Raw genomic sequence first — 23,571 nt, forward strand, 5'->3', positions numbered from 1 at the left:
TATATAGTAGGGCTACTGATTTTCTTGAGTTGATCTTGTTGCCTGCCACTTTGCTGAAGGTGTTTATCAGCTATAAGAATTCCCTGGTAGAGTTCTTTGGGTCATTGATGTAAACTATCATATCATCTGCAAACAGTGAAAGTTTGACCTCTTCCTTTCCAATTTGTATCCCCTTGATCCCCCTTTGTTGTCATATGGCAATGGCTAGAACTTCAAGTACCATGTTGAAAAGGTATGGAGAGAGTGGACAGCCTTGTTTTGTTCCTGATTTTAGAGGAATTGTGTTGAGGAAAACAATACAAAGAATCAATGCAACGAAGAGTTGGTTCTTTGAGAAAATAAACAAGATAGACAAACCTTTGTCCAAACTTACCAAACAGCAGAGAGTGAACATGCAAATTAACAAAATCAGAAATGAAAAGGGAGACATAACAACAGACTCTGAGGAAATCCAGAGAATCATCAGGTCATACTTTGAAAACCTGTACTCCACAAAATTCGAAAATTTAAAGGAATTGGATGACTTCCTGGATAGGTATCACTTGCCAAAACTAAATCAAGAACAGATACGCAACTTAAATAGACCTATAACCCCTATGGAAATAGAAGCAGTCATCAAAAGTCTCCCAGCCAAAAAAAGTCCATGTCCAGATGGCCTCAGTGCAGAATTCTACCAGAAATTCAAAGAACAGCTCATACCAATTCTTCTCAAAGTATTCCACACAATAGAAGCAGAAGGGTCTTTGCCAAACTCTTTCTATGAGGCTTCAATAACCTTGATCCCCAAGCCACACAAAGACACAACTAAGAAAGAGAACTTCAGACCAATATCCCTCATGAACATTGATGCAAAAATACTCAATAAAATACTGGCAAATCGGATCCAAGAACAAATCAAAACAATCATTCACCACGATCAAGTAGGTTTCATCCCAGGGATGCAGGGAAGGTTCAACATACGAAAATCCATCAATGTAATCCACCATATAAACAAGGTGAAAAACAAAAATCACATGATCATCTCACTAGATGCTGAAAAAGCCTTTGACAAAATCCAACACCCCTTCATGATAAAGGTCTCAGAGAGATCTGGATAACAGGGACATACTTAAACATAATAAAAGCTATATACAGTAAACCAACAGCCAACATCAAACTAATTGGATATATTTTTTAATGAGTATTGTTTACTATGTTGAGGAAATTTTTATATGGTCTTACTATGGCAGTAATGTATTTACTTAATCACTAAATATATCTTTTCAAGAAAACTAAAATGATTATACAGTTTTATATGAGTTTTGTTATGTGGTGAATGGATAGCATTCTTATAATTGATCTTGGACTTTGATCCTTGTTACGAGCATTTTGTCCCTCCAGCCTGATCTCACAGCCATGTAAGTCCCAAATGAACACACAGTCACTGTATTAGTTATAAAGCCATGGGCTGTTGGCTGTGGTTTCTTATTGGCTAGGTCTGATTTAATTATTTTTTTTAATTTTTAATTTTTATTTTTTCCATATATTTTTATTTAACTTTTTACACATGTCACTTTCAGTTCCCTCTCACTCCCCTCCTCCTCCACCCAATCCTCTCAACCAATCACCCCCAATCCAATCCCCTCTGCTCCCCAGGGAGGGCATGGGCCTCCATGGGGGATTTTCAGGGTCTGTCACATCATTCTGGGAAGGGCTCAGGTTCTTCCTCACGTGTCCAGGCTGAGAGAGCATCCCTCCACGTGGCATGCATTCCCAGAGTCCTTCTGTATGCTAGGAATAAATACTGCTCCACTCTCCCAGTTCCCACAGATTGCCAAGTCCTCCTCTCTGTCATTCATGTTCGGTGAGAGGGTGTCTGGATCAGTCCCATGCTGGCCCCTCAGTCATCAGTATGGGGTCCATGTGTTCTCCCTTGTTTAGGTCAGCTGCCTCTGTGGGTTTGCCAGCCTGATCTTGATTCCTTTGGTCATCATCCTTCTTTGCAACTGGGTTCAAGGAGTTCAAGTTGGTTCACAGCTGTGGGTGTTTGCCTCTGCCTCCATCATCCATTGGATGAGAGTTCTAGGATGGTGTATAGGTAGTCATCATTCTCATTATCATGGGAGGGCATTTAAGGTAGCCTTAATGCCAGTTGGTGTCATTCTTGTAGATCTGTGAAGATCTCACTAGTGCCAGATCTCTCCTCTAGTTTATACTGGCTCCCTCTTTTCTGGTATCTCCCATCCTTTTCTCCTCTATTCTTACCCTGGCTCAACCTTCTTGCTCTCCCATGTCCTCCTCTCCCCTCCTCTTTCTCTCTCTCTTTCTCCCATCTCCTTTTATCCTCCCTTTCTCCCCTCCCCAATCCAATTAGGAGATCACATTCCCTAACCCTTATCCGGGTCACCATGCACCCCAGACTCTCTGCCGGTGGGGTTGTAGGCTGGCAATGCCCTGCTCCATGTCTAAAATCCATATATGAGTGAGTACATAGCATGCTTCTCTTTTTGTGACTGGGTTACCTCACTCAGGATGGTTTCTTCCAGTGCCATCCATTTACCTGTAAATTTCAAGATTCCATTTTTTTTTCTGCTGAGTAGTACTCCATTGTGTAAATGTACCACATTTTCTCTATCCAATCTTCATTTGAGGGGCATCTAGGTTCTTTCCATGTTCTGGCAATTACAAATAATGCTGCTATTAACATAGTTGAGCAAATGTCCTTATTGTATGAGGGTACATCTTTTGGGTATATGACTAAGAGTAGAATTGCTGGGTCTTATGTTAGACTGATTTCCATTTTTCTGAGGAATCTCCATACTGATCTCCAAAGTGGCTGCACTAGTTGGCATTCCCACCAGCAGTGTAGGATTGTTCCCCTTTTTCCACATCGTCTCCAGCATAAACTGTCATTAGTGTTTTTGATTTTAGCCTTTCAGACAGGAGTGAGATGGTATCTCAGAGTTGTTTTGATTTGCATTTCCCTAATGGCTAAAGATGTTGAGCACTTTCTCAAGTGTCTCTTGGCCATTTTGGACTCCTCTATTGAGAATTCTCCATATAGTTCTGTACTCCATTTTTAGTTGTATCCTTTGGTGTTCTGGAGTCTTGCTTCTTGAGTTCTTTGTAAATTTTGGAGATCAGCCCTCTGTCAGATGTGGGGTATGTGAATATCTTTTCCCATTCTGTGGACCGTCGTTTTGTCTTGTTGACTGTGTCCTTGGTCTTGCAGAAGCTCCTCAGTTTCAGGAGCTCCCATTTATTAGTTGTCAATCTCAGAGTCTATCCTGGGTCTTTTGTTTTTCCATATAAAGTTAAGGATTATTCTTTCAAGGTCAGTGAAAATTTGTGCTGGTATTTTGATAGGGATTGCATTGAATCTGTTGATTGCTTTTGGTAAGATTGCCATTTTTACTATATTGATCCTACCTATCCAAGAGCATGGAAGATCTTTCCATTTTCTGGTATCTTCTTTAATTTCTTTCTGTAATGACTCAAAGTTCTTGTTTACAAGTCTTTCACTTGCTTGGTTAGAGTTACCCCAATATATTTTATGATGTTTTTGGCTATTGTAAAGGGTGATGTTTCTCTGATTTATTTCTCATCCCCTGTATTGGCTATATACAGTAGGGCTACTGATTTTTTGAGTTAATTTTGTATCCTACCACTTTGCTGAAGGTGTTTATCAGCTGTAGGAGTTTCCTGGTAGAATTCTTTGGGTCGCTTATGTAGACTATCATATCGTCTGCAAATAGTGAAAGTTTGACTTCTTCCTTTCAATTAGTATCCCCTTGATCTCCTTTTGTTGTCTTATTGCTCTAGCTAGAACTTCAGGTACAATATTAAAGACATATGGAGAGAGTGGACATCCTTGTCTTTTTCCTGATTTTAGAGGAATTGCCTTTAGTTTCTCTCCATTTAGCTTGATACTGGCTGTTGGTTTGCTGTGTATAGCTTTTATTATGTTTAGGTATGTACCTGTTTTCCCTCCAAGACCTTTATCATGAAGGGGTGTTGGAACCTGCCAAAGGCTTTTTCATCACCTAGTGAGATGATCATGTGGTTTTTCTTTTTCAGTTTGTTTATATGTTGGGTTACATTGGTGGGTTTTTGTATGTTGAACCATCCCTGCATCCCGGGGATGAAGCCTACTTGATCATGGCGGATGATTTTTCCGATGTGTTCTTGGATCCAATTTGCCAGTATTTTATTGAGTATTTTTGCATCAATGTTCATGAGGGAGATTGGTCTGTAATTCCCTATCTTGGTTGTGTCTTTGTGTGGTTTGGCTGCTAATGTAATTGTAGCCTCGTAAAAAGAATTTGGCAGTGATCCTTCTGCTTCTCTTGTGTGGAACAATTTAATTATTAACTCATTTCTATCAATTGAAATATTTCCATGTGGTCTTGGCTTACTGGGAATGCCAGATCCACAACTCCTTTGCCTGCTACATCACATCAGAGAAGAGAATAGAGCAATTTCCTATTTGTCCTCACTTATACACAGATTCTGCGTAGCTACATCACTTCCTGCTTGACTGTACAGACCTCCAGACCTCTATGGTTAGCTAGTCGCAGTTTCTGCCCAGGTATGTTACTTCCTGGAATCACATGACAACTCCTCTCTGCCTAAACTTCCCCAGAATCCTCCTTGTCTCCTAGTCCTATCTGTTATCCTGCCCGGCCAATCAGTGTTTTATTCATTAACCAATAAAACAAACATATGCACAGAAGAACATTCCCTACCAGTTCATTTTCCTTTTGTGTTTTTCTGAATATTCTTGTTAATATTAAGGGGGAGGAATGCTGTTCTGTTCTCATTTATCCCCCCATGGACAGTAGCACAGTGTTTGCATCAGTTTGACTCATTTTACATTTTAAAATAATATTGTAAAATCCAACTGGAGGTTGATTATCCACTTAGTGCTCAGATTTGAATTTCATTCTCAGATACTAGGCAGAGAGAGATGAAACAGAAGTGACAAAGGAAAGAACGTTGAGAGATATAGGAAGAAGCCAAGGGAATGTGCTGTAGAAGTCAGGGAATTTAATCTCAAGCTTTTAATGTTGCCAGGTCAGGTGAAATGAAATTTGAAAATTGGCCATTGCATTTTGGGACATGATAAGGTTTGGTGACCTTGCCCAGAGCAGTTTAAGTAGATATTGAAACAGATGCCATCTTTAATGTGATGGAATAAATGAGAAACAAGAGAGTGAAGAAAGTACATTTTGATAATTTATTTAAAAAATTGGCTGCAAAGGAGAGATGAAGCTAGTTTGAGAGCTGGAACTGGCAAGGGTTTGAATACTGGTTTCTTATTCTTTGAAACAAGTTTCTTTTTAAGTGAGGTGATGAATGGATTTGTAGATACCCCGGTGGAAGACCCGGTTTAGAGGAAGAGGTTAATGAGTTGAGAAAGGAGACAATAATCAACAGCACCCAGCTTAGAAGGTCGGCTGTGTATGCAGTTCAGAGTCCAAGTTGGGACCTGACATCAGACACTCAAAGTGACATTTCTTCTCACAACTGAAGCAAGGAAAAGAGAAAATGTGCCCAGGAAGTTAGGTTTGCAAGTATAATGGTGGGACATTGAGAGTAGCATTTAACTGACACTTGTTTCTTCTGGAAAAATGTTTGAAAAACAGTTGGCCTACATTAAAAAAAGATCAGAAGTTTTCAGACTATTTGTTCGTATTTAACTTGAAGCTACCTACCACATTAGTCAGGTAGGATTGCTTAAGCTCAGCTACATTGGACTGTAACCTGGCCAGTTGGTTGTGAAGGGACTCAATAGTCGTGCAGGGAGGTTGGTGATCACTTTGGCACAAGGCTACTCTCATCTAGCAAGGCTTCAGACAAGTAATTCCTAAACTTGTGGCCCTGAAGCAAGGCTGGAGGCCTAGGGTGGTGATGGGGAGCAGTGGTTCCTTCTACTGCCCAGTTTCCTGCCAATGGGATTGGGAAGCATTGGCCTTCTCCCCATTTCTGGTCAACTTCTGACTCATTTACATTGCTTTCTCTGGTTTCAGAGTTTTTCTAATCGCCTGTGTTTAGCTTTTCACTCTTCTTGGTCCCTCACCTGGAGTCTTTACATTGCTTTCTGTTGTCATGCCTGGAAATCAAACCCAACGTCATGCCCAGGCCAGTAAATGCTCTACCACTGAGTGACCTTCACCCCAGTCCTTATATGCTTATTGAAAATGATTTTACCAAATCTTTCAGTTTTCCAGTTTCCTCAAGTATTTTTCCTCCTGAAGTTTTAAAGCCACTTCAAATTCCGCTAATGGTCTTACTCTTTATTTACAAAAGGAAATCCCCCCCCACAAAAACCCAATTAAAAAAACTGCATTTAGAATTGTCAACCTTAACTTAAAAGCAGACTAGACTATTATTGCCTTTGCGTGTTTGTGTGGTGACTGGGGTATATGTAGTGGAGTGTGCTCACCACAGTGTGTGTGGAGGTTAGAGACCGGCTCCAGGCATTGGTCTTCCTACCACATTTGAGGCAGAATTTCTTTTATTTACTCCTGTACACTAGGATAGCTGTTTTGTGAGCTTCCAGCAAGCCTTTTGTCTCTGGTTTCCATTTCCGTAGGAGTGTTCTAGAATTATCAAGACCTGTGTTACTGTTTCAGCTTAAATGGGTTCTGGGGGTCAAAACTCAGAGTATTGGGTTGGCACAACAAGCACTTTACCCTTTGAACTGTCTCCCTAGCCCTAGGTTAGCCTCTTAAATACTATCTTGAGCTGCTTTTATTTTTCCCAATTTTATTCCTTAGAATTAAAAAAAAAGACTTCCAAAGCACTCATGTTGTCAGGGGCAGGGGTTACTATTGATTCTAATTATTCCATAACTTAAAATTTGAGACTGGAATGGTTTCAGGATATAAATGCCCAAAATGTTTTTTTTTTTGCTTAATTTTGGTTTTCTTTACACAATGATATTTACATATAGTCTCTGGCAAAGCATTATGAAGATATTTACATATTTAGATTATTTAGAGAATTAGAGAGAATTGGAAAGACAATAAATGTCTTCATATATCTAAGTTATAGTCTATGAAAGTGGAGTTAGTTTCTCATAAAAGAGAAAAGTGTATTTTTCATTTACACACCAAAATTATGGGGTGCTTTTGAGAAGCAGTTTTGCTAGGTAAATCCTGGATGTTAAAATCAGGAACCCTATGTTGTTTTTCTCCCATTAGCAGGCAAAATCAACAATATATATACATATATATACATATATATATATATATACCTACTGTAGATGACATACAAAATCAACAATATATATACATACAGTAGGTGTAGATGACATACAAAGCCTTTCTAAAATCTTCTAATGTATCATGGTATATCCAAGAATATTAGCTCTGCCCCTCTCAGGGGAACATAAGGAATTGATTTGAAAGTGCTATGAGCTCTTTTTCATATCAAATGACTGACATTGAGCCACCCTGAGGAGAGTATCAAGAAATAGGTGATCCTACTTTGGGAGCCCAGTGTTTAGTAGTCAAGGTGTAGGAGTATTTACTACAGAGATGCAGCTTTGGTGGTCTGTTAAAATGAGTGGGATGCCATGCTGTCTGTGGGCTTCTTTGGTGAGGTTTCCGGGTTTTAGGCATGTTGATGGGGTTGACTGAAGCACCCTATCATTTCCTGGTCTGTGATGCAGCACAGTCCCATTTCTAACTCCTCCTCCTCAACTCTGAGGTTCAGATTTATGGCCTCTTTAGGTTTCTGGATAAACCTGCATATCCTATAGGTACATTGACTTGACTCCTTGTTAGGGAGGGCCCAGAAAAAGGGACATCTTTTATGGCTCATCTAAAGCAGCAAGAGCCAGGCAGAAATGAATAGCTCATTCTTACTGATGACAAGGTGTATTGCAACATGTTGCTGGCACTCAATCACTTGGGCTTTGTCAAATTTTTATTTTTCAAAAACTCATCTGATATTTTCAAATAAGTATGACATATATTTAAAACCCTCTTACTGTCTAAACACTTTGTATGATATTCACTAGTTTATAGATTTGCCATGAGACTAAAAATAATCTCAGTGGTGGCATCTGATTTAAAAGTTGAACATGATGGTCTTAAAAATATAATTTTTGAAACATGATATTTCTATAAGAAATTTCTAGTTATCAGGACATGCTTACCTTAGGGAAAGTGATAAAGTTGAGTAGCGGGGATTTTTTTCTTTTATATTCTTATAATGACTCCAGTTAGATTGACCAAAATAATCCTTGCAATGAATGCATTTAAACTCCTTTGAGCACGATATGTATAATTATTTTTAAAGAAAACAGGGGTCTTGAGTGCACTTTCAGGTTATTATTATTATTATTATTATTATTATTATTATTATTATTATATAGCAGTGGCTTTTTAACTTGCTGGTGCCTTAGAGGAACCACCTGGAGACCTCATGAAAGTGCAAATTTTCATTCACTGGGTCTGGGGTGGGGCCTGAGGTTCTCCATTTGTAACCAGCTCCCAGATGATGCTGGTCCTGATGCCGTTAACACTGAGTTAGCTACAGTGGAAATGAAGTCAATTCTACACTACCGCTTTCTTCAAATTAGAAAACTGACCTTATGTGATGTAACTATATCTGTTATACCAAAACATGAGTTTAATTTTTATGGGGTTATTATTTCCGGTGGCTAGCTCCAAGTCATGCTGTGAACGGCAGAGGGGAAAACATTCAGCACAGATGCATAGTTGGAAATTGTCACATATTTCAAAGTAAGACAAGTGGCACACCCGTGAATGTGGAAATCAATGACTTGGTCCCCAGTGCTTCAGTTGACTACTGTTTCACATGGGGACAGGTGTGACATGTTTTGGATGTGTGACATGTTCTGAGACTTTTGTTAGACATTCAAGATACGCTGTCGTGTGAGTAGGACATGGGACTGAAATTCAGTTAGAGATTTAGACTGGGTATAACAGAGTGTGTGTGAAGTGGAAAGAGAAGCATGACATTGTGTGAAAGGAGAACAACCAGCCAAGGAGTCAGACTTAAGAGGAAATTTGGAAAGTGAGTTCCTACACAAGAAAGTCGGAGAGTGGTGGTGTAGCGAATGGTTAGCGGACACTTGCCGAACTGAAAACCAAAATCAAACATAGAGAACAGACTGAGTTTCTCATGATCACTGAACTGCTGAAGAGCTCTCGCTGAGTGCCTGCATCATTTGTTTTACAAAGGCAGTCCATATTCTTCTCTGTTTGTTTCTGTCAAAAGCTGCCCATGTTTCTTGTAACGCTCTTCTGTCTTCTATCTTTTCCTGTTTTGGTTTTGGTTTTTGCCTGTGTTCCCTATATCTCTCGTGTGTTTGGCCATGCTTTATGGCCTTCATATATCACACGAAGTATTGTCAGCACGAGGGTTTAAAACAGTTTTCTTATTTGAGAATAACGACCGAGTGTTTGAACAGTACAAATTTGACATGTTGATCTGGATAATTGCTACCCCATCTGCCCAACCTATCTTTAGTCATTTTACTAGTACCCTTCTTGCACAGGAAGATTCTCTGCCACATGAGGAACTGTAGCTACTTCAATGGATGAATATTAGCATATGCCTTTCATTCTGGTGCTGTCTTAATACTTTTCTCATCACTGGCAAAACATCCGACAAATCATTTCAGGGAGGAAAAGATTATTTTGGTTTGCAATTTCAGGAGAAACAGTCTGTCGTGTGACAGAGGCATGGTGTGGCAGGGGCAGGGCCGTACAGTGGCAGGGGCCTGCAGTGTCTGGGCCAAGCTGCAGCAGTGGCATGTATTGGCAGAGACACATGCTGGAAGAGGCATGCAGTGGTAAATGCATACAATGGCATGCAGTGGTAAATGCATACAGTGGCAGCCTTTTCTCATTACCACAGGACAAGAAGCAGAGAGTGCCAGATTCACCCCTGCTAATGTGTCTTCCAGCTAGACCCCACATCCTGAAGTTGCCAGTCTCCCAAAAGAGTCCCACCATCTGGGCAGCAAGTGCTCCAAAGATGGACCTGTGTCATTCATTTCAGAGTCAACCACAGTGGTTTATGATGTGGAAGCTGCAGATAAGCCATGGCCTATGCTGTTGAGGCAGCTGTGTAAGCAGAACAGAGAAGTCTGGGTGCTTCCTCAGGATCTTAAGCACTCAGAGAATACAGAATACAGTCTTTATTCTGGGAGCGAGGAATTATTGGAGAGTCGATTGTTTCCAGGAATGACTCTTGAGCCATTTTGCCTAGGTTTAAATGCTACTTTGTAATTTGCAAATTAGTCTTAGAAAATTATTTCTTCATATCTCATTTTTTCATGCACAATTGTGAATTGAGCATTTAGCATAGTTCATTCTCCAAATGTTATTAAATGAATGTTGGCAACAACAGCATATATCCATGTGCTTACATACACAGGCACCATAGACATTTCATTGGTTAGGTATAATAGAACACATGAAGGAGGCTTATAAAGAGCAGTAAGCCAGGCTTCTCACAGAAGAGACTTAGATGTGCATAGAGGGCAAATAAGTTCACTTTGGGGACATTAATGCACTGCTCTTTAGGTACTATTGATATTTGTCAGGAGAACAGGAGCACTCTACAGCATGTAGTAGAATAATGGAATCTGGGTCATTTGAGTTCTTTTATCTTCTTTCCCTCTCATGCCATGATTGCCATTTATGAAACCCACTATTCATTCTTTGGAGATGGAGCTAAGATTTTTTTCCTTATGTAAACGGAGCTCTAATTAAGACCTTTAACCCCATGAGGTCCTCCTAACAGCCACGTTCACCAACTTGGATATCATTAAAGAAATCAAAATTCCCTCTGGCATTAGGTGTTTAGAATCAGGACCTAAATGACAGCTAGAAGACGGATAATGATTTGAAGACTGGGATATTGGTGAATGTGGAAAATCACTGAAAATCATAGAGGCTGTCAATCAGGAAACTGATTTACATAGACAAATGTCCTTATCACCATTTCCCTTGTACTTGCAGGATTCCAATCATGGATTATTGAATGGCAAAATGCCAGTCTAAATGGAATATTTGCCAGCTTAAGGTTTATTGACTTCAATTTGTTGGTTATAATTACTAAGTTTTTATGTTTAAGTGTTCTAGTGCTGACATGCTTGGGGGGAAAAATTGAACCACAGTGGTGATTGCACAGCAAGGAAATCAGCAGCAGAAGAAAATTAAATGCTAGGTGATCGTTTGAAGTCAGCAGTGATGGGAGTGAGTGGGTGGGTGAGTTAAAATTTTAAGTGATTTAGCAAATGATGCTAAGAAAGTGCTACAACATCATTTTGGATCTTCTATTATAACAAATTGTAATTGATCATCTTTTGGTCTCATGTAAGAAAAGCCACTTTACAGAAACATTTTCACTGCCCTAAGCAACTCATACCACCCAAAATTCCCCTACCTTTTGTTGAAAAGACTATCCTGAAATAGATTTCATTTTTACATCCCAAGTTGCTTGAAAACTTTGTCAAGAGGTATCAAAGAAGTGCCTTTTACTCCAGAATGCACTGGAATCAGCAGTAATAGTTAGAAATAATGAAATCAGGAATGACATTTTCTGTGTCTCCCTGGGATGGTAGGTCATGGTGTGAAGTTTTCAGAGGAGGACAGATCCATTTATTTCCCTTTCTGTCTTCTGAGCAAATGTATATTATCTTGTTAAAAAAGATGACAGATTATCTTCCTGGGTTAGTTTTAACCTGTTTCTCATGTATATTAAAATTCTACTCCAAGCTTCCCCTGCCTGAGGAGAATGAAGATGGAGCTTCCTTAAGTTTCTCTAAGGAAGCAAATATTAGAATTTGTAAGTAGCAAAAGTACACGTTTCTTTCAGGCGGTGGTGGGCTACAGTCTTGTCTTAGAGGTTTTCTCTTTTATGATTAGTTTCAATTGTATCTTTTCATTGACTCTTACTGCCTTTCTCATCCATTCATTCATTCCTTACCCATACCCTAGAACTTAGAGTTATGTACTTATTCCTACTGATAATTTCATACTTACTCTCTTAGTAGCTATGAGATAAGAATCCAAATTAGGTATAGTTCTTGAAAATATATTAGTAGGGTAATTATAGTTCACATTCCTGTATTATTTATTTCATAGTCCTAGAAGAGCAAAATTTGTAATGTTTTCCTGCAAGAAATAATGATGTTCAAGGTGATGGATATGCCAATTATCAGGACTTTACTATCATGTAATGTACATACTTATATAATGTGTATAAAACCACACTATAGCCATAAATAAGAAGCAGGGAGTTTGGTGACTTTGTAAAATATGATTTAGCCTCAGGCACGTTTTCTAAAATTAAGTAACTGTCATTTGACCGGCCCTTCTCTTTACTTCTACAATTTGGGTATTTACGCATTTGAAAGATAGCTGAATATGAAGCCAACCTGATGGGGTATGGTATATGCTCCCTTTTCTCCTCTTTGTCTCATGTATTAGCCTAATGCCACTTCATCAAGGAAATGCACCTTGTATCCAGATCAGGGGACTCTTAACAACACTCATTATGACTGAGTACTTAGTTGGGTTGTTGTTTTCATAATGCTTGTCTTTGGAGATGGAAGAACCATGTCCATGTGCTCCTTCAGATGACAGGACTGCTTGTTTCTTACAGCCTCATCTCTAAGGCTTGTCTCAGTGCCTGACATCTAGTGTGAGCAGATTTGTTGGATAAATCATTAAAACACCAAGAGTAGCCATTCAGAAGGCATGAAATTTACTTTAACCACTGATCAAAAGAAGGGCTTGGCTGGCTGCTATGGGCAAGGAAGTTTCTTTTTCAGTGGTGTCAATGAGTGCAGACTCATAACTGAGAATGAGAGACACTGAAGACTGCCATGATAACCTCTTCTCGCAACCCCTGCCCCAAAGAGTCCAGACAGGAAGCTATTTGAAGAGAATACTCAAAAACTGTGATAAAGATGTAGAAGTGTAACTCTACACAGTTGATGGTTTCTGGTGGGGGTAGGGTGGAGGTAGGAAAGGACTGAGTTTCTTTCAAGGGGTGGGCCACTGCGAGTTTAACCATGCTCCAATTAGAATACGGGCAACACAAATTAGACTTATTTTTTGAGGGGAGGCAAGGGAGGGCACATGGTTTGGAGGGTGGACTTGGGAGGAATGAGAAGTGAGTGTGATCGAGGTGTAAATCCCCACATAATTAATAAAAATATTATGTTGGGTAGAGGGAGAAGGGTTTGTGCTGAATTAGCCTTTCAAACTTGTGTGTAATATTGAATTTGCACTGGTGATAATTTTCTAGAAGTCACAGGATAGTGAATTGTTAAGAAATCAGAAAAGAAGGAAATTGATGACCAGGGAAAGATTTAAATGAGACAGAGCATAAAGTTTTTTTATAACAGTGAAGTCCCTATATTAAGTAAAATTTAACCCTACTCGTTAAAACATTGAGATGAACATGTATGTAGAATAGATAGGTTAAAAAATCTTCACACTGCTAGAGACTTGATAGACTATAGTTGCTCCTTCCCTTAGGAGCTGTTATGCTTTCTCATTGTAAAATGTAATTAGTAGATGTACAAAAAAGCATTATTAATCATGCAGGACATAATTGTGGTTGTTTACATGTATATTCTTTCATGTTCATGGATTGCTTCTTTTTCCATTTTAGATAGGCAGAAGTCAAATGCTCTCTAGTTGTTGGTGGGTTCTATGTGGGACCCTGTAGGAGGTTTCTATGGGAGGGCTCAGGATATACTTTCTTCATGAATTTGTCAGTTGCTGGCAATGTGACTCCCAAGGAGTCATTGCTTTTCTCAAGGTAGCTTCTGTTCTTATGGCTGCCCAGTCTGTGACTGGTCCCTCCTTTGGCCTGTCGAGCTCGTGTATGGCAGTCACCAATCCCTAGGTCCTACGGCATTATGACTCACTCTACCCTTTCTATACTGCTACTGCCTTGAAAATCCCGATATTTAGAAGAGTTGCTTGAATTTCAGTGTGCTTTGTTGCCTTCTTTCCTTCAGCAACTCAGACAATATCCTTGAAAAAGAGAATAGAAAATGGGATCTTCTTACATTTCAACAGACGAGTCAAAAGGATTATTAGAATCCAACAAATGACGAGAAGTGTAATCTTACTTACAGTTGCAGAGGCATGTGGAGACACAACCATGCTCTTTGGGTTTTGAGGAAGGTATGCTGCCTTTGGTATGATGCTTTTTCATGTTTACTGTTGAAGTTTCAAGATCACCCTCAGCCACAAGCCATGTTTGAATGATTCATCGAGGAGCAGATTGGTCTTGCCTTTCCCCTCGCTGGTTGGCTTTGTTAGCAGTGCTCTGCTAGCAAAGAGGATGTAGTAGTGGCTGAGTGAGGGGGCATGTAGGCTGCATTTTAGTCCATGATGAATGAAACTGATGACCTTGAAATTCCTAAGAGAAGATTGCATTTGCTGATAAATATAGGCCCTTTCAGTGTGGGTGAGGATATGAAGCTTTACTTAGTTGGAGTGAGCTGAGGAGGGGAGAGAATAAAAATGCAGTACAATGCAATGTGAAATCTCTCTTGCTGTCCCTGACCCCCACACAATTCCCCATTTCAATGGGCTTCCTAGATTTATTTAGCTAATCTCTATCATGTATCAAAACCCAATGATCAGTCTTCCTTGAGAGACAAGTATGGGAACTCAATTGAGCAGAAAGACAGGGATGCATATTTCACACTTGATATTGACTTGTGATCTGGAAGCTGAAGAACTGGATGGACTTGTGTTGACTATGTCTTGATTTGGGAAGGGAATCATAATTTTGAATGTGAAATTGGGGCACTCATCATCCTTCCTTATTTTGTTACCACTTGGCTTTCCTTTTTGTCCTCCCCCTCATCTCTTTATGTGATTTTCATGAAGCTGAGAGGAGCATGAAAGCTTAAGGCAATGTTGGGAGAGCGGGACCAGTGCTGGGCATGGACTCCTAGCCCTGATTCCTCACTCTGATCTAATTTCTGATTATATACTCATGTCTTGCCACAAGCACAAGTAGATTTAATACTTGAGAGCAATGAAGTCTGAACAAAGTTAATGGCTACAACAGTCATTATGCTTTTTCTGGTCTCAAGCTTTGTAGCCACAACAAATCCATCCTAAGAATGGGTAGTGGAAAGCAATCGTTTTGATGGTCACTGTTGCTAAGGCTACCATCACTGGAGAAATGCTCAGGCAGGCGCTACCTCTAGGGGAAGAGTGGGATTTCAAGCTGGTCTCTCACTAGGGAAAACCAATGGTGTTATTGAACACCACTAAGAACCCCTCACTTACCTGCCCCACCAAATACAGCAATCAATAAATGAACAAAGTTGTCTTCAGGCAGATTTCTTTTCTCCTGAGACTCAACAGTAAAGATGCACATGACTCAGGTTTTCTGTCTGTCCATGCTTGTATTCAGATATGTGTGAGTTTCTTTGTAGGAAGACAGACTTTCTGTGAACCCTATGGCTTCACTTGAACTGCTCTTTTGTTACCTTATTGTTAGCTTGTCAGAGTTAGGACTTGGCTCCCATGAGATTGTGGGCAAATCAGAAAGTATGGAAAGCAGGCAGGACTCATGCCATTTGGACAGATAAGGAAAGAGTCAAGATTTCAGCAATGTTTTGATGTACAAACAATGAGGAACCTTTACAGGCAACTGAAATTATGCTCATTTGGCACCAGCAAGATTAGAAGTCTTAGTTACTCCAAGTCTCACCCCTCAGTGATGTAAATAGACTTAGTAAAGGCAATGGGGACACAGTTTGTAGGAGACCCAAAAAGCTTTACATCTGTTTCAAATAATCAGTTTACAGGAAACAGTAAACTAGAAGGGACTTTTGATTATAAATATCATTTTTATTCAATGTCACATTGAAGTTCATTGGCTTCCAAAGTGTTCCCCAAGATGTTTCTGAAGTTACTGTGGCCATTTCTAGCACTCTAAAGAGTTGATTGACAAGTCTATAACTCCCTGTAGTGAGCGTGCTCAGAACAAAACTGAAATGCACTTAGTTGGTTTGAATTGGAATTCTATCACTTCCTCTTGGTAAAACAAATGATCTCATGCTGATCAATAGCTGTAGCATCTGCTAATATATAATATGAAAATTGGTAACTTTCCACTGAAATAAGTAGTATTGTAGAAAAATCCTTCAATGTTGGTATACATGGAGGAAAGTTATGAGTGATCCTTGAGGTTTTCTTTTTCCACAAATGTTTGTTGACCTTCTACTATGTGTTAGGAACCTATATAACACCTATAAACAGCACAGAAAATAACTATTTAGAGTCTATCTTTCAGTAAAAGAAACAGAATATATAGATACTAGTTGTGGTAACAGCATGGAAGGAAATGTATATTGTGATGAGGTAGTACCTGGAGGTGGGATGATACAGAAAATGGTGTGCTCAGAGGATTCTGTCTCAGGAAGAAACAACTGAGCAGAAGCTCAAAGATGACAAAATCCAGTGAGGAAAAGGAAGACACGTGGAGTGCTATTATGAATGAGAAAAAGGGGATTTCCAGGTCCATGAGTTGAAAGAAAGACTTTATGGTTGGGTTAGGTGAGCAAAGGAGAAAGAGGAACAGATGCCAGCTCAAAGGACCCCACAGCAAGGAGCTTAGGCTTTATTCTAAGATCAAAGGGGAAGGAAAATGATTGAAAGGCTGTGAGTGAGATTCTTATATTACTTTTCTATTTTAAAGGATAGCTTTGGTTGCTGGTGTAGTATGGATTTGAAGAGGGCAAGAATGGAAACAGCAATCAGCTAGAGTTGTAGAAATCTAGGCATCACAGTGATTTGGCTTAGAGAATGACTTTTATTGCATCTGTGCTTGGATATCACCTGGGATAACCCATGTAGTTGTAGCCTGTAAGTTTGAATTCCAGGAATAAAAGATGGGGAAAGAGTATCTTGTCCCTCCAGGGACATTTTAAGAAGTTCTGTACCTCACTGCAAAGAAGGCTGGAATGTGTAGTTCAGTTTTGAGTGGTCAAGCGCCTAGAGAGATTCTATCTAGAAAAAGTATGAAAGAGCTCGGGGTCTAATCTAAACACACACACACACACACACACACACACACACACACACACACACACACAGAGACACACCTATTGAAATAAAACTTCAGCCCTTCTTCAGAGGTTGTTAGCCAGATGTGGAATCCCTTTTTAGGATGTGTAAGTCCAAGGGTCGCAGAATAGTGAGTTAAATGTAGACCAAGTAACTAGTTTTTATTAACAGCTAGCAAATCACTCCCAACACACATGGCTGTCTCTTAAGAACTATATTGCAGAGAAGCCAGCTTAGGCTGGGGGCAAAAATAGTGCCTCCTGCTCCTGTATCACATCTGAACCTTGGGACCACTTTTGGCCTCCTAGCAGATTTGAAGTCATGTAAATTCAGTCAGCAGTCTGGGCTTCTGTATCTCCCCCTCCACACACATGGTATGGGAGAGGCATGTAGCATGAGGAAGATGAGCATTTCGCACCTGGAAGAGAGGTTCTGCCCACACGTAGAAAGGGAGCCCGGGCATGAGAAAGTCCATGAACAAAAAGCTTGTTATATACTCTTGTTCAGCAAGTGTAGACCCCTGTCCTCAGGCTTAGTTTCCTTTCTGTCGGGGAGAGGAAGAAGAAGCAGGCAACCAGGTAGGGAACTTTTGTTCTGTAACACCCCAAAAACATGGGCTTGGGGGTGGGAACAGCAGTTAATAGAAAAGTGGAAGTTGAAGATTTTTTTTAAAGGGAGGGCCTTGTGATGAGTCTTGTGTTGTATAATTAATTGCCTCAAATACACTTTATTTGGGTAATGGAAAAGGCCTCATTTTAAGCATACGTGGCAGTCATATGAAACCTCAGCACAAAGAAAGTGATAAATGAAGGAAAGCAAGATGATAGGCATTATCAAATATGCAATTTGATGCCTTTAGCAGTTGAAAGAGAAAAATAAAAGGGAAAAGTTGGATGAGGGCACCAGTAGAGAGGGCAAGTGGACAGAGGACCAAGCAGTTAGGACAGGACAAAGATTGGGGGTGCATCAGCCAAACAGGCAAGCTTCTGGAGTGCTGGAGAAATGACGGGAGAGAGGTTAATAAAAAGGCTATTTATAAGGTGGGGGCAGAGATACAGGAACTACCATTGGATGAAGACATATTCCGGGATAGATAATAGTAAGTAGAACTGCCAGGGTCAAAGTTGGAGATGTCCATTAGAGCCTGTAGGAGCTATGGCTGAGGCTCGGGTGGAGACCACCTTGTTACTGGGGGAAGGAGCTGAAGGAATATATCTTGACCTCTGGCTGCTCTTGCTCCCTGTTCTTGCTCCTGTGCCTTTTTTGGCCCAAGCACAGTTGGAAGCTAGAAACAGAAAACCAAGGTGATAGAAATAAAGAGCAGCCCGTTAGACACAGGAGACATAGAAGGGTGGGAGGGTTGACGGGCAAGTGGAGAAGATCCTTGCTGTACTGTAGCCGAATGAGCAAGAGGCAATGCCACGTTTCCTGTCATGGGTTAGTTACTGAACTAACCTCTAAACATGAATACTTGCTCCATCAAGTGTTGTAGATACCAAATAAATAAAGAGCTAACTTCGGGGAGAATCATAAACCAGCTACTAGTCAGGATTCTAATTTCAGATGAGAGGTGCTGAGGGAGTGGGGAGCACTGCTTGGCAGAGCCGGGGGAGGGCTCCTGTGGAGGGGTGACATGGGAGGTGTGCACAACACCAACTGGAATCACAGCACACTCTCCCTGCACCGTGGTGGCCCTGTGGGCAGGAGTGCCAGTGTCAACCACCTGTGCTTTCTGTTTCTAACTCCAGTTGAGTCTGGCCCAAAGGAGGCAGAGCAGCAGGAAAGGGGAGCAAGACCAGATTGAAGTCTGGTTCTATGCCTGCATCTCCTTCTGTTATGGATGGGATGTACCAAGAAGGGGTGGGGAGGGGTGAGCAGAACTGAATGGTATCCTGAACCAGATGAAAGTGTAGATTTTATCCTTAAAATTGTCAAGTGGAGCTTGACACTGTAAACGACATTACTTCTTTAGAAGGATAAGTGAGGAATGAGGGACAGGCTCCTTAATGCCTCCTCTTGTTGACAATGTTTTCTTGGGTTTTCCTTGCTTCCCTCTCCTCTGCTCTCCCTCACCCAGCAACTTTATATTGTCGTTTTTATTAGATAAATCCCCAAGGGTTAAGGGGCTAGTTAGGATGGATCTGGTGCCGAGAAAAGAAAAAGGAAGAGTATAGGTAGTTAATAAAATTTCACTTGAGTTGCTCGTAGGGGTTTAATTTGAGAGTAGTGGAAATATTGGAGATGCTGACATAGAAATTAAAATGCTTAATGAGCCAATGCTTAGTGGCTTATGGCAAATAAAGTAAAAATAGGATGTGACTTCATGACGGTTTGAAAAGTTGGCTTGAAATACTATCACTATACCATGATGTCATTGTAGACTGCAACACAGAGGGACCGAATAAATGAAATTGCAAACACGTACTTGCACATTGCTTTTTCACACATCGATCTCCAAAGAGAAAACTCTTCAAGACATTGGGGAGAAAGCCCATTACTGGATTAATCAAACAACCATCTCCTATCTGCACTTTTATTTTATATACCCTTTACACCTGTTTAATTAATCCTAAACATGATGCTGACTGCTAATTAAACAGCCCTGGGAGTGACTGACTGAAGGTAGTAATTTGAGATAATTAGTTTTGGTTTCAAACACTCAATTTTCACACTTTGTGCTCATTTTTAGAAAGAGGTGGCTCATTATTACAAGCGGGGTGGGGGTTGTGGAAGACATTTTGCTGCTGGACTCTGAGGATCTGAGGAAGTGGGAGGGCTATGTTTTCAAATAGGACAAGAACATGGGATAGTGCTCTAGAAGTCTTTACTGAATTCTCTTCCACACACTCCCCCCAACATAACTCACCCACCCACCCATGCCTATACCCACAACAGCACAGCACGTCCTGGGTCAGATGATGAATCTTTTTTTCTAATATAGCTTTTTATTTATTCTTTGTGCATTTCACACCATGCATCTTGATCTCACTCATCTCCCCATCCCTTTGAATTCACTCTCTGCCATTGCAACCCAAGCCCCCGCCCAAGATAAGACAAAACACAATTTAAAAGAAAAGAAAGAAGAAGAAACACCTTGCTACAAAAGCTACAGTGTGTCACACAGTACACCCTTTAGTTCATATATCTTTACTTGAAAGTGTTCACTGTAATGAGTCATTAGATTGGTTTGAGGCCTCTGGTTTTTGCTACACTATCATTACTGGGCCCTCACTGGGACTCCTCTTGGATGGCCTGTTATTGTCATGCATCATGGAGATCCTGCATCAATGGGTCTGAAGAGCCAGGCCTTTCACATGGTCCAACTGGCCATAGATAGGGTGGATGCTGGGATGGGCCCACTCATGGCCATGGGTCTGGGTGGTTGCTGGGTTGGTCAGCCCCAAGCTTGTCCCTATCCTCACCACCAGGATGAGTTCTCCAGCACTGCTCAGGCTAGCTCACCCTTGTCAGTAAACAGCAAGAGGTGGGGCTAGTTCTCCCAGTCTCATGCCCTCGGGGCTCACTCACCCACACCTACACTACCAGGGCCAACTCTACTGTGTCGCCCATGACCAGCTTTCCAATGCCACCATATGGCAGATGAGGGACAGGGCCAGATCTCTCCTATTCATATTCTTGGATGGCTCACCCATGCCCCATCAACAGGGTCAGCTCTGCTGTGCTCCCCAGGTAAGGTGCAGGGTCTGTGCTCAGTAACAACAGTATTGGGCATGCTTCTGTTTTCTCCTTCCTGCCCAGCATGGAGACCCTAGGAAGGAGGAGGTGTGGGTTTTCTCCTCCTCCTCAGTATTAATCTTCAGAATCATTTTTATTAGAATATAGAGATGCATATGGGGTTGGTTTTGGAGGAAATTTTTATCTAGTACATGAAATAGGGATTGCTCACTGAGTGTCCAGGATCTCTTCTCCAGATTTTCTAGAAGCAAGAAGAAGAGGTGGAGATGGCCAAGATTGTTGTTGTTTTAAGATTTAGGGAAGTGTCTTTCTGAGTAGTCACATACTACAAAGACATCTGTCTGTCAAGACAGGGCTAGTATGTCTAGAAGGCAAAGCAAAGGGCAGCAGGAGGAGGCTCAGACAGTTTTTATGGTCACACCATGTAAAGTAAGTTAACATGATCCCCACCAGGAAAAGAAACCAGGGAGAATTTAGTCAACGGCTAAGCTGAGCAGTCACCGCCATTCCTGAAATAGGTAGGAAGTTGGAGCTAGGTTGAGCAGAGACTGAGCAGCTTTCAGAAGCTGGACAGCTCCAGGCACATGGTTTTGCTTCTGAGCCTGAGTAAAGCTTCTTTCTCCTCTCTTATATTTATTTTTATTATTTTTAAAACCACATACCAGTCTCAGTTCCCTCTCCTTCCCACTTACCCTACCCTCTCCCCACACCATCCTCATCCACTCCTCAGAGAGGGCAAGGCTTCCCATGGAGAATCATCAAAGTCTTTCACATCATTTGTAGTAGGACCAGGGCCCTCCCACCTGCATCCAGGCTGAGCAAGGTATCCCTCCATAAGGAACTGGCTCCAAACAGTCTTCATGCACTAGGGATAAATACTGGTTCCACTGCCAGCGGGCCCATAAACTGTCTAAACACCCCAACTGTCACCCACATTCAGAGGGCCCAGTTCTGTCCCATGCAGATTCTCCAGCTGTTAGTCTGGAGGAAGTGAGCTGCCACTTGCTCAGGTCATCTGTGAATAAAGCTTTTACTTGTATCTTGGAGTCACTTCACTGGGCACTAATATGGAGCAGGATTCTATAAACTTAGAGCGGTTATCCAGATGTTGAGTGACCTTCAAAAAATGTTAAGAATGACTTGAAAGCCAACTAGTTAGAGACTGGTGAGTGACCATTAGATCCTGGTATCTACAACCTTTTGTGGTAAGCCAGAATAAATATTTGCCATCCACCTTGAGCCTAAGACTTCAGTAAACTCTCACTTCAGTTGCACTAGGGATTTAATTTGAGGATATGAAGTATTGGGGTTGCTGGCGTAGACATTTGTTATCTGCAGAGTCTCATGGTCAATAAAGTTGTTCTTTGTATGAGTTAAGCTGTATTTTTAAGGGAACTTAGTTCACACCTTATGATGGTGACTGAAGAGTGATGAGATATTGCACACTCTAAGATTTTTTGGGAAATGACATAAGATTCTCAATTTTAAGAACTTTGAGGCCATTTATCCTGTTGCCATCAGAAAACAATCTCTTTTCCTAAGGAATTTGTGATCCAGATGCTTTTTCTAGGTGATGGTTTCTAATGATCTGGAAATATGTTTTTTATTAGAAGATACACTAGTTACAAATATTCTTGTGTTACTCAATGACTATACTAATAATTAGTGAGGAGAATAGAAAAAGTATGCACTTAAAATAATTTACAGCTAGGTATGGTGGTGCAAGCCTTTAATCCCAGCACTTCTGAGGCAGAGACAGGCAGATCTCTACAGGTTCAAGGCTAGCCTAAGCTACATAAGTGGGTGTAAGATAGCCTGGACTACATAGTGAGACCCTACATCAAGAAAACAAAAACAAAATAAAATTATCAAAATTACAATTTTAAAATGTAAATGGTATCAAGTGTCAAAACATAAACAAACAAAACAAAAAGCAAGACAATAACAACAAAAACCCCTCATGTTAAATTACAACCTACCTTTTATGTGTGAAAATCAAAGAGCATTTCTGAGGTGACCTTCTCAGATGTATGTTTGTACTATGGTTTCATTTCTTTCATTTCCATACCAGAACAATCACATACAGAATAAAAAAGCATTAACAAAAAGAACGAAATGTTCTCCTTTGTCCTTCAACACAAAGGAACTTGAAGCAAAGCTAAGTTGTTTCTCAGTGTATATGCATCTGCGCTTCAGAAAGAAGTGAAGTCCGTGGAGTGTTAGGAAATTATTTCTAATTAATTTCGCTGTCCTAAAATGTTATTTTCCCTTCAGGCTGACACATCTATGTCTCTGTTACAGCTTTGACTGTTTAGTCTGGCATTAATCTAGCATTGTACAAGACACACCATGGATTGTAATGCCCTCCCTTTTGTTTTGCAGATACCTCAAATTAGCTATGCATCCACAGCCCCAGAGCTGAGTGACAACACCAGGTATGACTTTTTTTCTCGTGTAGTCCCGCCAGACTCCTACCAAGCCCAAGCCATGGTGGACATTGTGACGGCCCTGGGATGGAATTATGTGTCAACATTGGCTTCCGAAGGGAACTATGGAGAGAGTGGTGTTGAGGCCTTCACCCAAATCTCAAGGGAGATTGGTGAGCATGTATTTACCAGTTGATTACATTTGGACATGACAGGTTGCTAAAATCTGGATACCTCCAAAAATTGTCTGATGCCTATTAATGCTCTCATAAATGTGTGGCTCAGGCTGTCTTCTGTATGGGGAAGCAAGATTATAGATTGGTTTATTGTTCTTATTTCTAGAAAGGTGACTCTTTGTTGCTAATTTAAGCAGT

General features: G+C 40.7%; 1 protein-coding gene across 6 annotated transcripts in view; it reads left to right on the top strand.

Moving 5' to 3' along the window:
• The window catches only part of Grm8 (glutamate metabotropic receptor 8), an 865,501-nt gene that overhangs the window by 205,729 nt on the left and 636,201 nt on the right, over positions 1 to 23,571 (top strand). For all 6 annotated transcript variants that reach the window (XM_040728578.1, XM_040728576.1, XM_040728575.1 and 3 more), the window contains exon 3: positions 23,154 to 23,370. In XM_040728578.1, the coding sequence (XP_040584512.1) occupies positions 23,154 to 23,370 (217 nt within the window). The remainder of the gene's footprint in view (positions 1 to 23,153; positions 23,371 to 23,571) is intronic.

This window comes from Mesocricetus auratus, unplaced genomic scaffold (genome assembly GCF_017639785.1).
Source record: "Mesocricetus auratus isolate SY011 unplaced genomic scaffold, BCM_Maur_2.0 Super-Scaffold_100019, whole genome shotgun sequence".
In the NCBI taxonomy this organism is placed as follows: Eukaryota; Metazoa; Chordata; class Mammalia; order Rodentia; family Cricetidae; genus Mesocricetus; species Mesocricetus auratus.